General features: G+C 39.8%; 1 protein-coding gene across 1 annotated transcript in view; it reads right to left on the bottom strand.

Annotated features, from left to right (window-relative positions):
- The window catches only part of LOC149440450 (putative ATP-dependent RNA helicase DDX60), a gene marked incomplete at its 3' end in the record, with an annotated part of 218315 nt that overhangs the window by 71313 nt on the left and 130089 nt on the right, over positions 1–16913 (bottom strand). Inside the window, 3 exon segments of the mRNA XM_089658599.1 lie at positions 5495–5536; positions 6056–6199; positions 12101–12225. Coding sequence (XP_089514725.1) covers positions 5495–5536; positions 6056–6199; positions 12101–12225 — 311 coding nt within the window.

The following is a 16913-nucleotide window of genomic DNA, read 5'->3' as shown; positions in this document are numbered from 1 at the left end:
GGTACTGACCTCAGCCTGTTACCTGACCACACTTCAGCCTCACCGTGTTTGACCCTGGAGCACTCTGATGATATCTTAGTCCCTGGAAGTTACCTGCTACCTGTGCCCCCGTGCTTTGAGCCTCCTACCTCTGTCACCACCGTCAGGAGTGCTAGGACCAGAGCCGCAAAGGAAGCCCTCTCAACGGCTTGGCCTCCAACCAAGATATGTAACATCATTTGGCCTCATGCATTTTGGTTTAGGTAAAGAAGAAATAAAGGTTAAACTCAAGCCAGATACTCCAACTTACAGATGGAGGAGTCTAGGCTCGTTTCAACTATTAACCTTCTATTAGTCTTCTTAAACTGATAAGAAGGGTATTATCTCATGTATATTCTCTAGCCTCCTATCATTTTCACAAAACTCTGTACGCCTGCCCTGATGGAGCAAATGGGTGCATGACTTAGGACAGATAGATGGTGAAACTTGGCAGAGGTACCAGTAGTTTTTGCAACTGTTGCTCAAAAGCTGACACAAATATTTATACTACATTGTTCTTATAGGATGCCAGCTCAACTTTTTACCTGGGGCAGAAAACCTACTCCATATGCTTTGGACAATTGGAGACAATTGAGTGCAAATCTTCCATGAATTGCTGCCTCCTACTTCCAAAAAAGGCACAGAAAGTCATTGGAGTCGGATTCTGGAGATCATTTATCTCACATCTTGGCTGATCTTGAGTATCATATACAATGTCACCAGGTAAAAGCCCTTGTCCTCATGGGGTTTGGAAAAGCAGGCCACATTTCTTGCTGTTAAAGAAGCAGTTTTGCAGCACCAAAAAGGGACCTGTGAAACTAGAAGTACAATTTCAACTGGATGGAGTAGAACAGAATAGTACCATATTCTGGAGTCTGTGGCAGCCAAATGAAAAGAAAGTACAGTGGGCCAAACTCAAGCAACTGTAGAGATCTTTATAATAAAAAAAAAACCCAGCACCATCCATACTGCACTGTAAATAGCAAGATGGGTGAGAGATAATGGACTAACCACTATGGCAATTGTAGCCCAGCATCAGACACAAATTAAATCAAGGTGGTGCCTTCAGAAATAGGAGGGTGTTGCAGCTGGGGATGTCTGAGACATTTCAGAGCAACTGGCAGGGCTTGTCACTTTTACCAGCAAAATAAATATTAGCTACAGCTATCCTCTATTCAAGAATTTTCACTTTGAGTCTCTGTCAGAAGATGAGAGTCAGCGTGATTCAATGACAGTTCAGCAACAGTCACCTATCTGGGCATTAGTAAACAGCAGCATCTTACAACCCAAGGACCAGCACAGCCCTGCAGGAAAATGGATTCAGATGATCCAGTCAGAATGCGAAACTGAAAGCTGTAGTAATTACTTTTTTGGCAAAAGAATTACAACAGAGTAGCAGATGATATATGATATGTAGCTGCGGTTGTGCCAGTTGCCCCTCCCTCAGCTTTTTCAGGAACTCGCCTAAGGCCATGCTAAGTGTAATGGAGCTGTCAGTCAAGGATGTGATCCGCCTGTAGGCATTGGTTGGCAGATCAGATCCTTGACTGGCAGTTCCCCTCTGCTTGGCATGGCCTGGGAGTAGATGTCACAGGTCCCAACCCCACCAACCCCCGGCTCCACTATAGGCCCACCCCAAGCCAGGGCTGTGTTGCAGGAAAAAAAGAAAAATAGTCTTGTGATCCCCTTTATAAACAAGCTAAAAAGGTATATTTATTAAATTCTTAAATTGTTTACTATGTTAATCAATGACTTAATCATTTAGATGTGACAGTACTGTCAGGATTCAGAATCACTTTAATTGGTCCCCTGCCCCAGGAAAACCATAGACTGAGGTATTGTCGCACTTCTGTGGAAACCCATTCAGAACTTTTGCTTGTCGACCCTTGCAAATATGCTGATCAAGCCACAACACTCCAGTAGCTCTAGAAGCTCATCATTCCTTATGGATGTCTTAGGCAGATCCAAAGTGATAATGGCTCACACTTAACTGGAGTAACAGTTCGATGAGCTGAAGATTTTGGAGTAACTTGCTATGTCACATTGCATACCAGCTGCCTTAATTCAAAATACAATGGGCTAGAAAAGACCAGATACCCAAGTTTACATCCAAGCATATGCTGCGGGGGTAGGAGTGGGTGCTTACAGAGGCAGTACTATTAAATTCTTGGCCTTATGAGAGGATGGTGGGGCTGGCGCACAGATTTCACAGCTGGAGTGCAGAATTCAGAAATTACATGAGATTACCCAAAGAACAGATCCTAACCAGTACCAAGTCACTCTTTCCCATGACATACAAACAATGAATGATACATCTGAAGCAGACGCCTATCTAGGAATACAAGGGAATCTGGCAGGATGGTTTAAAGTTAAATTTGGTCAGATGTCCTGGAGTCCTCTGGACTATTAACCAATGACCCTACAATTGATATCCTACCTTCCAATTAAAATGTAAATATATTTTACGCTTTAATAGTCTCTCCATCATCTTCTAGTTGTTAGACCAAATGCCATCCATCTTTTTGTTTCTATATGTCCATCCTTCGACCGAACACTGATACCTGATTCTCAAACTATACTGACAAACTGTATGCTTTCAATTTTGTATTGCTCTACTGGCCAAATGTTGTGGCTATTTGTTAACTGAATTTTCACGTAAAAAAAAAAAAAGTTATATTTGGGTTGGCAGATAAGCTTAAGGACAGTGGTGGGGATTATGGTAGGTTAACTGACACTTCTCAGCTAGAATGTAAAGTGGGGCTCTGTAACATCAAACCTTTCATGATAAATAGGAATTTTCCATTGGGAAATAGTGTATTTGCTCTTCTCCCTATTGATGTGCTATGGGAGGATCAGAAATAAATGGAAGCAGGTGGCAAAGTTTTGGTCAGAGATCCAGACAAGAAGCCAGTTAAAGGAGATATTGTAGTCGAAAATGTCCAGATTCTACTGTTTTTGTATTATCAGAGGGGGCCTTTAACGCACGTTGTTTTCTACTCCACAGGCTTTCTGCTTCGATCTACAGAAAAACTGCATTTTAGGAGCATGAGATATACTGTATGTACTTAATCTGGTTCTCCTGACAGCGCTACCTGCTCCTCATCTTCCCTCTAATTGTCTGTAGTACTATAGCACTCTCATTGAACATCTTAAGCCCAGTGTCATGTTTCACATGACTGTCATATTGACTGTCATATGCCTTTAAGTGTTTTCTATATCTTGTCTCTGCTCCTCCCTTTCCTTTGGTTTAGTTAATGCTGTATTTTTCCCAGTAAGGCATTCCAGCAAGCCTCATGGCATGAAGCAGGAAACACTATGATATTTTGACCTATCGAATGTTCATTGTTGTAAAATTCTCTCAGTTTATGGAATAAACTTCACAAGATCTACAAGATGTCTTATCGACTGAGTCACTGACTGTGGTATCCAACTGAAGTTGAAGTTATCACTATCTCATCACAACTGTAAGTTACAGAGATCACACTTTCAATACTTAGATTGGAGAGACAGAACACCCAGGATTCTGGGCGTTGCTTATTCCTGTAAGCCTTGTCCTGTCATCTGTGGAATTCACCTGCTACTGACTGATTACTTGATAATGGATTACTCTCTGACTGCCGCTTTCCCTGACCCTCGCTTTGATAATGGATTACTCTGATTTATGCCTGCCCTGACCAGGGCCGTGGATAAGGGGGTACCACCAGTCCACATGTACTTGGCCCAGTCCAGTTGGGGGGCCCAGGCAGCTGGATGAATCGGATGCGGGCAGGGAGGGTGATCAGCATGGTGTGGGGGCAATTACTGGAACTGATCTCCTCTATGGCTCTCTCTGCAACATCTGAAAGTTGGATTCTTCTCCTCTCCCTCCTGCTAGTTTTCATATGCAGCAGAGAGAGCCATACAGGGGATTGGTTCCAGTAATTCAGTAAAAGTCAGAGATGAATGTGGCATCAAATTGTTCCGTGACTGGAGGACAGGCAGATGATTGAAATGTCCACTTTCTCCAATTATGGAAAGCTTTGCATTGTGGGAACCTTTAGTACAAGTGGTATGAATGAAGCACAGGGGAAAAAGAATGATCATAGTCGGCACTTGTTATGAGTGTCTGCCCAGGCACAGCCACTGTTATTAACCCCTCCAGAACCAGAAGGTCACAGCTGTAGGGGTTACTAGGGGCAGAGGATTGAGAAGCTTTAATGAAGAGGGTTCACACTTGAAACCAGTGAATGGTAATACCTGATAGGGACAGTGGCTGTATGTTCTCTAACAGAATATACTACAGGTATTTCTTCTGTGCAGTGAAGGCTGAGCAGGTCTCTTCCCGGATTCAGTTTCATATGACTAAGTGAGTCTACAAAGAACAGATTTTTCTATTTTTGATAAAGGTTTCATGAAGACATCACACCGTTTGTTCTAAAGAATCATTCTTGCTTAGTAAAAGCTCAGTAATATACTACTGGGTTTGATCCTGTGACTACTATTAATAAAACAAACAGTTACATGAAAAGAAAATGCAATACAGTAAGATAATTGTATAACATCCTAAAGCATTCTTTCACTCAGTCATTCTTAATGGTTTGAAGATTTTTTTATGTATTCCAAGGTAAGAAAACTAAGAGTTTTGGAACATTGTATGTTCTTTCATTTTCTAACCAGTCCTAGAAAACATAAAGCTGGTTGCTGTGGGTGTTAGATGATTGGTCTTTTTAGCAACTTTTAACCATGAGGCTAAAGGGGCTTAATCATGGAGAGCAGTTTAAAGGAGAAGTATGGCCAAAGCTCTTCCGTGGGTCATAGGAGTGCACTTAGTTCTCCTGTAGCTCAGATGTAGCCTATTAACTGTTGTCACAGAGCCGGTCTAGGCTCTGCAAGGATCCCGACAATAATATCTGCATTCTGCTGAAAGCCTGGGCCAGCTGCTCCTGTCCTATCCACAGTCTGGTGCTCCAGTGAGAGCTGGAGGGGCAGAGCACAGAGTGGTGACTGAGAATCACTGCACTGTGCTCAGAGCAGTCCCCTGCTGGCTCTACTCTGAGAACTGAGCGATCGGAGACCGCTGATTTTTAACCTGCACAAAGTAACAAGTAAAATCAATTAGTGAACTATTAATGCGATGTAACGTTACTACAGTACCTCAGAAAAATAGCTCAGTTTACCTCAGTTTGCTCAACTCACAAGTCACTGCATTTACTGTGCCCCCTTTATAGCTACCTTAGGCTTTTGACTAATTCAAGACCCCTGGATTTCTTGTATACTGAAACTCAAGCAGAAGTTGTTAATATGAAGCTCATTGATAATTCAACTACACTGTGTACTGTATATCTCCAAAAACTCTTTGACATCAATTTTGAGTGAAGCTACTACGTGACCAAAATATGGTTTTGGGTGAACTTGCAGAATTAAATGCATTTCAAATGTACTGCAAAGTTTTGTACTCTTAAGAATACCATTTATTTGCAGTCAAAGATTTACTTACTCATTTGGACATTCTGAGTCAAAGAAGTCATCGCAACTTGACCTGGGTTCAAAAAAGAAAATTATTATTTTTTCCCAACCAAGCTTTTTATAGAATGATCTTAAAATATATAGATTTATAAAATCTATGGTAATATATGTAGTAGCTAAATATATAATGATTTACAAAGAAACAGTATAGCAATATGCCTAACAATATTGTAAAATTATACAAAATGTTGTGTCATCCTCCTGACTCTGACACTTGACCACAGTCTCCTCACATGAACGGCAGTGGCAATGACCAAAACTGGGTGCAGACTTTTGAGGGGCTTCCCTAGTGATAACCCCCCCCCCCTCCCCCAGAGGGTACAATTCATGCTTGCTTTTACTGTTGCCTTGTGCTTAAAAAGATTTTAAAGGTAAGAATGCTTTTTTTTTAACATTATTATTTTGTTTTTGCAATTCGTAAACAGATTTAAAACACTTAACAGAGTAAAAGTGAGCAAATAAGATAAGTTCATACAGAGAATAATACACCATGATACTGGGATACTTTGTAATGCTTTGTAACAGCACTTACTGTATACTTTTTTCTAGTTTGTCTGCTTTTTCTTCTAGCTTCCTAATTTCCTTTTCAACCTGAGGAGTTTGTTTCATTTTCAGTTTTTTTCTTAAATGGCAATACAACTGTGTTGCCAATCTTTCCACCATAGGTACAGTGAACCTAAAACCAAACAGCATTTTAGGAAGAGAATATTGTATTAACAATTTATAAAATGTTTGAAATTGGTTCAGATACAGTGTAGGGTTAAAGGTATCAGGGTGCAGACAATTCCTAAAAGCTGCCCCAACTTTAAGCGGAACTTAACTGTATTTGAGCACCACAAACTGAAAAAGCTTTTTCATTTATTTTTAATATTCAGAGGTGATTGTAGCTGTATTAGTGCACTTGTAACAGAAGTGCTGTCCATGATACCTTTTTCATTTGCACTAACATATAATTTTCAGGATAAGCTTTTGGGGTATGTCACCTTCTTCAAGGTCCAAGCAGTACTACTTCACAAAGACTTAGCAGAATGTTAAAAGAAAATCTGTGAGGGGAAAAAAAAAAGAAAACGGATAAAAACCACACACAAACAAATGTACACAGCAATGGTTATAAAACTAGGATTAGACTAGAGGTAAGACAGAGCAAAAGTAAATACTGGGAGAGGGGGGCTGTGGATGAGTCACAGAGGGGGTTGTAAAACTTACTTACACACAACTACTTTGCTTTCATTACTGAAATCTATCTTCAATGTATGGGTATTGCTATGGGAGGTAAAATGGCACCCCAATATGCAAATTATGTATGGCTGACCTGGAGGAAAAATTACTGAACAGAATACAACAAATACCATACAGATACAATCGCTATATTGATGATATTTTCATCATATGGGCCGAAGGTGAAGAAAATCTAAAACAATTTTACTCATTGATCAACACTTTGCGCCCATCAATCAAACTAAAAATGGATTGCTCAAACACACGTCAACTTCCTAGACACTACAGTATACATCAGCGATGACAAGCTTCACACTGCAATATACAGGAAACCCACTGACAGATGCAACTACTTCCAAAGTTCCAGCTTCCACCCCCAACACACGAAACGTGCCATCATACACAGATAGGCCATCAGATACCACCGAATATGTTCAGACCCGAAAGACAGAGGTAAACAACTCAGGACACTAGCAGACTCCTTTCATAAGAAAGGTTACAAGGACAAAACTATCAACACCAGCATAAACACAGCCTTGAGAACCCGAAGAGAAAATCTACTCCAATACAAAGAAAAAACAAACAAACAAACCATGTACCTCTAGTATCCACATACAACCCAGCACTAGAAGGGATAAGAAAAATAATCAAGGATTTACAACGTATGATAACAGAGGATGGAACTCTGAAATAAATATTTCTGCAACCCCCAATACTGGCTTTCAGACAACCCCCCAATCTCAGACATAAACTAATCAGTAGGAAACTTCCTTGTGATTATGATGTCACAAATAATGGAAGCAAACCCTGCAATAAAATACGCTGCAAACTGTGCACCCAAATTAATCCATCAAAAAGTGTCACACACTTAAAAGGGATCTTCCATATCACTGAATCATACAGCTGCACCTCTAGTAATGTTGTGTACCTTATCCAGTAAGAAAAATGTAGCAAAGGATCTTACGTTGGACAGGACAGAAGCTGCAAACAAGGATGAATTTGCACATACCATACCATCAAGGAACATAAAGAAGATGACTTCTGCACACCTGTGGGACACCATTTCGCACAACCAGACCATACTATGGAAGACCTCATTATTTTAGTTCTTAAAGGGAATTTCAAAACTATCCAGGAAAGGAAAGCTTGTGAACGAATAATTATATTTCTATTTGATACACAAGATAACGGCCTTAATTTAGACATGGGATTCCTCGCTCATTATCCAAACAGTTTTACGACCCCCCTGTGACTGTAGTCTCAAACCCCCCCCCCCCCCCCCCCAGTATTTGTGTTTTTTCTCTGTAATATCTCTAGTATAATCCTAGTTTTATAACTATTGCTCTTTACATTTGTTTGTGTGTGTTTTTTTCAGTTTTTTTTTTCCCACAGAGATTGTTTCTTTTAACATTCTGCTAAAACTTTGTGAAGTAGTACTGCTTGACCTTGAAGAAGGGGACATACCCCGAAAGCTTGTCCTGAAAATTGAATGTTAGTGCAAATAAAAAAAGTATCATGGACAGTACTAAAGAATATTTAGAGAAAACTCACTCACCCATCCATCCATGTTTTCATGCTTTACTTTGTTGAGAAATTACTTAGAAAAATACCCCCCTAGCATTTCAAGCAACAGTCATTTTGAATAAGGGCAGATAATTCATGTAGAGTTTACTTCCTAGAATCTATCTGCCCTTGCAGGCAAGGGGGTGTGCTTAGCTGCAAATGACGCTCCTGTCCTTTACCAAATGAAAAACAAATTGTCTGTTAAGACTCCTGGGATGTATGTCATCATTTAGGCCTAGGCCAGAAAATAGAAAGCAACTGAAGAGAGATAAAAAAATAAATACCGTATTTTTCGCTCCATAAGATGCACCTGACCATAAGACACGCCTACGTTTTAGAGGAGAAAAACAAGAAAACAAATATTCTGAACCAATGGACTGCAGACACAGTGCAGGGGATGACCAGAGACTGCAGACACAGTACAGGGGATGACCAGAGACTGCAGACACAGTACAGGGGATGACCAGAGACTGCGGACATAGTACAGGAGATGACCAGAGACTGCGGACACAGTACAGGGGATGACCAGAGACTGCAGACATAGGACAGGAGATGACCAGAGACTGCGGACATAGTACAGGAGATGACCAGAGACTGCGGACATAGTACAGGAGATGACCGGAGACTGTGGACATAGTACAGGGAATGACCAGAGACTGTGGACATAGTACAGGGAATGACCAGAGACTGTGGACATAGTACAGGGAATGACCAGAGACTGTGGACATAGTACAGGGAATGACCAGAGACTGTGGACATAGTACAGGGAATGACCAGAGACTGTGGACATAGTACAGGGAATGACCAGAGACTGTGGACATAGTACAGGGAATGACCAGAGACTGTGGACATAGTACAGGGAATGACCAGAGACTGTGGACATAGTACAGAAGACCAGAGACTGCAGACAGTGCAGGGGATGACCAGAGACTGCAGACAGTAAAGGAGATTACCAGAGACTGCGGACCTTTGGGGAGGGAGGGTGAGCGGTTACCTGAATTTGACAGGTACCCGCTCCCACTTCCGCGGAGTTGTCCTTCCTTCTTCTTCCCGTGGCGGCTTCTGTGACAGCAGGGTGCGCATGCGCGAGAAGCGCTGCGCTTTGTGAATGGCCCGGAGCTGTCTGGGACCTGTCATGTGACCCAGAAGACACTGGACCATTCACAAAGCGCGGCGCTTCTCGCGCATGCGCAGTGGGCACCCGGCTGTCACAGAAGACGGCGCGGGAAGACTGCAGCGCTGGAGCGAGGAACTGGTAATGTCCTGCAGGAGAGAAGAGCTGAGCGGCCGGCCCGATATTCTGACATGGTGGCGGCAGAAATACCGGACCGGCCGCTTTACATTCGCTCCATAAGACGCACTGACATCTTCCCCCCTTTTTTGGGGGGACAAAAGTGTGTCCTATGGAGCGAAAAATACGGTAGTTTAAAACAAGCAAATATATTATCGATCTACTAATGCTAGAAGCATGAGGATTAAAAATGAGAGTTTTGTTCCACTTTAAAGGACCAGTAAAAGCCATAACAGCTATCTTATGTACATTAGTTACTAAAAAAAAGGTTTAGAGATTTTTCTGCGCCTGTACTACTTGATTATATCAAAAATATGAAATAATTGTGTAGTATATAATCTAGTCTTTACTACATTTCATATAAAACTATAAAATATAACATATTAAGGGACTGATTTACTAAAACTGGAGAGTGCAAAATGTGGTGCAGCTCTGCATAGAAACCAATCAGTTTCCAGGTTTTATTGTCAAAGCTTAACTGAACAAGCTGATGCACAGCTGCACCATATTTTTCACTCTCTTGTTTTAGTAAATCAACCCCTAAATATGGTATGATTGGACACATTACCTTGGATTTGCTAAAAGGCAAACAGACTGTTTTGCAAGTTGCAAGTGCAGTGTGCAACTACATTTGCAAAGTGCAACTGTAAGTGCAGCTCGAAGCTTTGTTAATGTGTTGAAACTTCACTTTGTAAAGAATACGCAATCAGGTACAAGGAATAAAAGAGTACATTTTCTTGCACACGATTGGTTGATGGAAATCAGCAGAGCTTTGCCATATTCACTAAATTCAGGGAAAAAGGGAGTTCAACTCCACATGCAAAGTGCACAGTGTATTTGCCTTTAGTAAACCAACCCTATTAAGCTGATAAAAAGTACCCCATAAATAGAATAATGGAATAATGTAGTATGCCATATATTCAGTACTGTTAAATCTTAAAGATACAATAGGGATCCCCAGATTATGAGATTATTGAAGAAAAAACGCAGTTATGGACAAACTGGAAAGTATAAATGTTATTGGTCACAAAGAAGGCTTTAGGACAATGGACACATCTTTTTTATATGGCTTTAACAGTAATTGAATTATATAGAAATATAATAATGTTTTGGTTATTTATTAGGTTCCATGCACTCTACTGTTTTTTTTTTTAAAGTATTCCTAAACCCAAAAAGAAAATCAGCCTAAGTTTGCAGTAAAGCATGCTTGTTATACTCGCTGTGGAACCTAAGGGGTTAATCCTCAGCATTGTGTAAAAAGGCTGTTTAATCCTGTCTTCTCTGATCTTCCCCTTCTACTATCCGCAATCCATCTGCTGATACTACAGAGCTCTAGGGGTCACTCTGCACATACTCAGTTTAGTGTGCATGGCTAGAGAGTTTTTTTTTCTTTGGGAGGGTGAATGTGATCAGCACAGGGCCAATCAGCACTGTTGGGTTATACAGCCTCATAGGACAGTCGGAGCAGAATGAAACTCCTCCTACAAGCTTTAACCAGTGCTCTGCTGGACACTGATAGAAGTCACAAGACTGCTAAATACTACTGATGAGAAAAGGTATTTAGCAGCTTATATGTACTTCAGCATCTAGGAGCAGAAAAAATAAATTTTTTGTAGAGTTTTTTGGAGTGTTTTTCCAGCAGAAAAAAATGCAAAAGGCTGCTAAATGCTACTAAAATGCTCCTAACAACTTTTTTCTAGCTGTACTGTAAAAACGCTAATAAAACATTAACGCTCCTAAACACTGTTATACACTGCTACATGCTACTAAAACGCTACTAAAAAAAGCTATTGCCAGTTTTTGTTATCCAGCATTTTTTCCGGTGGTTTTTGAGCTAACAAAAAACACTCATGTGCATGGAGCCTTATGCATGTGCTTGATGTATTTAATGAGTGTCTATGGTCAAAATGTAAAATGATATATTCATGTTTACATTGCATTTCAATTTTTTCCAGCCTACACCTATTAATCTGAACAAGCTTGTAAAGTTTGTAAATTTATGCTATGAAGATCCTTTGTGAAGATCTCTACATATTTACTTTCTTGAATAATGTGTTTCATATTCACTATGTCTTGTAGGCAAGCACTGCTGTGTCATACATTTCATACAACCTGCCTTCTGAACTACAGAGCTGCTGAGAGAAGGAGTTTCAGAAGGCAGAGTCAGTACAGGAATCACAGCATACAGGTAGCAAGGTACCATGGGATATGTAGTCCTTAGAACTTGCTCACATGTGACAAAAAATGAAAAACGAAAACCACTACCGCTATGAAAATAGCTTCCAGGCTGAAATGCTGCTCTCAGCAAAGCTATTTTTTTCATATAACATAATCATTCTGTATTTTGAGGTGTTGTACACACAAAATAATGCAGTGTAATTGAAACCTAACCTTTACCATTTCTCTCTCATTCTACTAGTGTAGAGGTGCGCCAAACAGTGACTAAAGCAAATTATCTTTCTAAAATGTTCACAGGAAAAATAACTCAATAGAATATTTACTCACGCGAAAATCAGAGCAGGTAGTTTGTTTATTGAGTTTAGTTTTTCAATAAGCTGAGGAAAATATTTCATACTGTCCAGATCATTAGTTGGTTCATTTGGTTTAAGGATCTCCAATATCTCTGAAACCTTTGAAAAAATTGTCATTAATGTTTTAGTGTGATATTTCAGCTCAGCTGAAGCTGAAAGTGGCCAATGTGAAAAAAAAGGAAAAAACAATGGAAGAAATGTAAGCAATGCTACTTTCCATAAACACAAGTAATGCTGTCCTTACATGGCACACGTTTCAGCCCTTTCCTGATGAGCCAAAAGAAATTCAAGCCATGGGTGCCCCTGTTGGTTTCCTACCACCCAACATTTTTTTTATCTGAAAACCAAAGTTGGTGGGTGGAAATTTATGAGCCAAACAGATCAACCAATCCAATCAGATGCAGGTTGTTCATCCAATCAGATGCAACCAGGCTGGTTTCTCTCATTCAGCCTGGCTAAAGGAGTTCATGTGCAGATTATAATGCTTAAATGCTGAAAGCAGTACCATTATTTTGCATGAAAATATGTCACCTTATATTGTAGGCCTGTAATTCTTAGGAATAACTCACTGAAATCTGTCCAAACAAGAGTCTAGTAAACATTCCGGGTAGGATAAAACTTGAAACACGAAATCATAAATTATAATTTAATAAATAATCATAAAAATAATAATATAATAATAATAAATGTAATTCAATAATTTAATCAAACCAAAAACACTGAAATTTTAAATATAGCGCCAAGTTCGCACATCACTGAGCAAAGTCGCAAAATCGTTTTCAGTGTCTGATGACGAATTTCCCCATTATCACTCAATTCTGCAAGTGGTTCTGATTTACTATCGCTGTTCTCTAGCAGGTCTAAAACCACTTTTGACCTAAAGGGACGCCATGGACGTTTCTCAGTTTCCAGGCAGAAAGAACAGTAAAAATGCAGGCAGGGCACAGGACAAAGCATCAGGGATAAAATGTATGTGAAATGGCTTGATATAGTAATGTTTTACTATGTGATTTTAGTGATTTTAGTGAATGTCACTTTTTGTCATTTTCAAATTTCCCGCCGTTTCGTCCCCCGTACGACGCGACGCTCGCAGGGGACGGAACCCAGGTGACAGATGCCGGCATCCGCCACATTACATTGCCGGGGACACTGCAGGAGAGACATTGCGGGAGCGCAGGACAAGGTAAAGGATCGAGAGATCGTGGAGCAGCACCACATAGTATTCCCGAGTGTAGCTCGGGCTTACCGCTTGTGGTACTGAAACTTTACCACAAGCTACACTCGGGAATACCGCCAGGGAGGCTACCCTTTTTTGCTGCTAAAGCCGTTTTTGCATTTTTTGGTACGTGTTAAGTAGACTTAAAGTTTAACTAAATCCCCCAAGCATTATATAATTTTCTGAAAGTAGGGATATGGAAGAATAAAATGGTGGTAGTTTAGATTTTTTAAGTCACATGATATTTACGCGACTCTTTTTAAAACGTATATTTTTTCTAAAAACCACAGTAAAGTTAATTTTAGTGAACACAAAAACAGTATATTACCTATATTTTTTGGCAAAAATATACAAGAGGAGGTTGCATTGGGTAAATAGATACCAAACATATCAAGCCTTAAAATTACATATGTTTGCTAAACAGCGCCAAACTTCGCTACCCAATATAGTCCAAAATTTTAAAGTCCTTACAAGTCATCAGTTGAGAGTTAACCATGATTGATGGCCTTAGAGTTATTGATCTCACTTTGATGTGAGTAGCAGTACCTAATTTGTGTGTTGCAATTGTCATTTTTATATGTAGGCAATCATGAAATGCATGTATTTGCATATATGTAGGGGTTTTGGGCTTTAAAAATGTTTATCTTAATCATACAATACAGGACTTAGACCATGCCACTACCTTCAGGTGATTGAACACATGCAAAAGAATTGCTGGGAACTGCCCCCCAGTGTACCCATATAAGCCCACCCACTCCGTGAGGCTCCATTTTTATCCATTCTCTTTAGGTGATGGACCACGTCACCTATTGGAGACAACATTTTCTATTTTTCAACAGATTTCCTTACTTTCCTCAATGGTCTATCAAGATCTGACTGCTAATTACTTTACGGCTTACTTGCAGTTTCCTGATCGGTTACCCTTGATGTACATCTAGCAAACTGTACTCGGACCTCGCACTTTTATAGGAAGCTGTGAATTACTTTTCACAGCCAGAATTTAATGAAATTGCCTTGTTAACATCTCACCATGTGCTGGCAGCTGTGGACTAACTGGTTAAGTCAGTGCATTATAATCTCTGGATAGATAGACCCAGTGCTACTCATCCCCTACATGTTCTTCTGAGCACTAAACAGTGGCCTATTCCTAGAAAGCCTTTCCCAATTATTGATAAAGCAGAATGGGCCCTATATAATTAGTGGCTCAACTCAGAGAGGTTGTTTCCTCCTCCTGACCATTTTGATGCCTTGTGATGGAAGGGGTGTTTAAGAAAAGGTGGACTTTTCCCACTGTGGACCCAGCTATATGTTGCACTGAATAATTAATCTACTGTACTGTTGGATGGCATTCCCTCCTTTAAGGATCTAGTTGATAGATGTTTGTTTTTTAAGTCCTCCTTTGCTCTGGCAGGATCTGCCATGCAACTGGCTGCTGTTATCATAGCAGTTGGCCAGACCATGGCTAATTGGGCTGGATAAATCTTGAATTAACTTTCTCCAGTTATACAGTACATGATCATAATCTTGCTACAAGATAACAAATCTTACCTATGGCACTACTCTTTTGCATAGACTCCATGGAAAATGATTTGCTAAATCTCCAGAATGTCCTTAAAGTGTATGTTACCCCAACATTTCATATTTCCCATATGTGTTTGTTAAAAAGTATCCTGTTCTCTTGCATTTATTGCTTCCTTTGTGTGAAATACCTGATGATCCTACCAGTCCCCCTGCTTTCCCATTTTAAACTGATCATTAAAGAAATGCTGATAGGTTAATTGGATCCTGTCTAAATTGATCCTAGTATATGTATGTACGAATGTGAGGTTAGAGACCTTAGATTGTACACTCCTTGAGGGTTAGGGATTGATGTGAATATCTATATATATATATATATATATATATATATACACATACATACAGTGAGGAAAATAAGTATTTGATCCCCTGCTGATTTTGAATGTTTGCCCACTCACAAAGAAATGATCAGTCTAAAAATCAAATGGTAGGTGTATTGTAACACAGAGACAGAATAGCAACAAAAAAATCAAAAGAAATGCATGTCTAACAAATTATGCACTGATTTGCATGTTCATGAGGGAAATAAGTATTTGATCCCCTTCACAAAACATGACTTAGTACTTGGTGGCAAATCCCTTATTGGCAATCACAGAGGTCAGACTTTCCTGTAGTTGGCCACCAGGTTTGCACACATTCTTTTGAATTTTTTGTTGCTATTCCGTCTCTCAGTGTTACAATACACCTACCATTCGATTTTTAGACTCATCATTTCTTTGTGAGTGGGCAAACATTCAAAATCAGCAGGGGATCAAATACTTATTTTCTTCACTGTATGTATGTGTGTGTGTGTGTGTGTATATATGTATATGTATATATATATATATATATATATATATATATATATATATATATATTCACATCAATCCCTAACCCTCAAGGAGTGTACAATCTAAGGTCTCTAACCTCACATTCATACATACATATACTAGGATCAATTTAGACAGGATCCAATTAACCTATCAGCATTTCTTTAATGATCAGTTTAAAATGGGAAAGCAGGGGGACTGGTAGGATCATCAGGTATTTCACACAAAGGAAGCAATAAATGCAAGAGAACAGGATACCTTTTAACAAACACATGAGAAATATGAAATGTTGGGGTAACATACACTTTAAGGACATTCTGGAGATTTAGCAAATCATTTTCCATGGAGTCTATGCAAAAGAGTAGTGCCATAGGTAAGATTTGTTATCTTGCAGCAAGATTATGATCATGTACTGTATAACTGGAGAAAGTTAATTCAAGATTTATCCAGCCCAATTAGCCATGGTCTGGCCAACTGCTATGATAACAGCAGCCAGTTGCATGGCAGGTCCTGCCAGAGCAAAGGAAGACTTAAAAAACAAACATCTATCAACTAGATCCTTAAAGGAGGGAATGCCATCCAACAGTACAGTAGATTAATTATTCAGTGCAACATATAGCTGGGTCCACAATGGGAAAAGTCCACCTTTTCTTAAACACCCCTTCCATCACAAGGCATCAAAATGGTCAGGAGGAGGAAACAACCTCTCTGAGTTGAGCCACTAATTATATAGGGCCCATTCTGCTTTATCAATAATTGGGAAAGGCTTATATTTATATTTATTTCCTCCACTGTATATGTAAAGCTCTGCGTAAATTGACAGCTTTAAATAATAACGTTAGGCATGGAAGCAGATTCATCCCAATGTGGTCATTTTGCTTCTTACCTGCCTGTCTGTACTCCAGGGATCAGACTTTTGCTAACCCGCCCTCCTGCAGAGCCATTCACTGGGAAGATCAGTCTCCTGTTTTCTGCCTCATGCTGACATGTGCCCTGCAGTCTCCACCCCGTGCACTCTAAGCCCCTTATGCAGGTGAGAACAGAGGTCATTTGACTACTGTTGAAAAAAAATGTTTGTTTGTTTTTTAATAATTTTTTTATATATACACGAATGTTTTCCTTGCATACTGTATCTAAACTGAATGGGTTGTTTTACAAGGTAAGGGTTCATATATATACTTTAA

This window comes from Staurois parvus, unplaced genomic scaffold, assembly GCF_062004578.1.
Source record: "Staurois parvus isolate SC_StPar_1 unplaced genomic scaffold, SC_StPar_1.0 ptg001083l, whole genome shotgun sequence".
In the NCBI taxonomy this organism is placed as follows: Eukaryota; Metazoa; Chordata; class Amphibia; order Anura; family Ranidae; genus Staurois; species Staurois parvus.
This window is presented reverse-complemented; position numbering and strand designations above follow the sequence as displayed.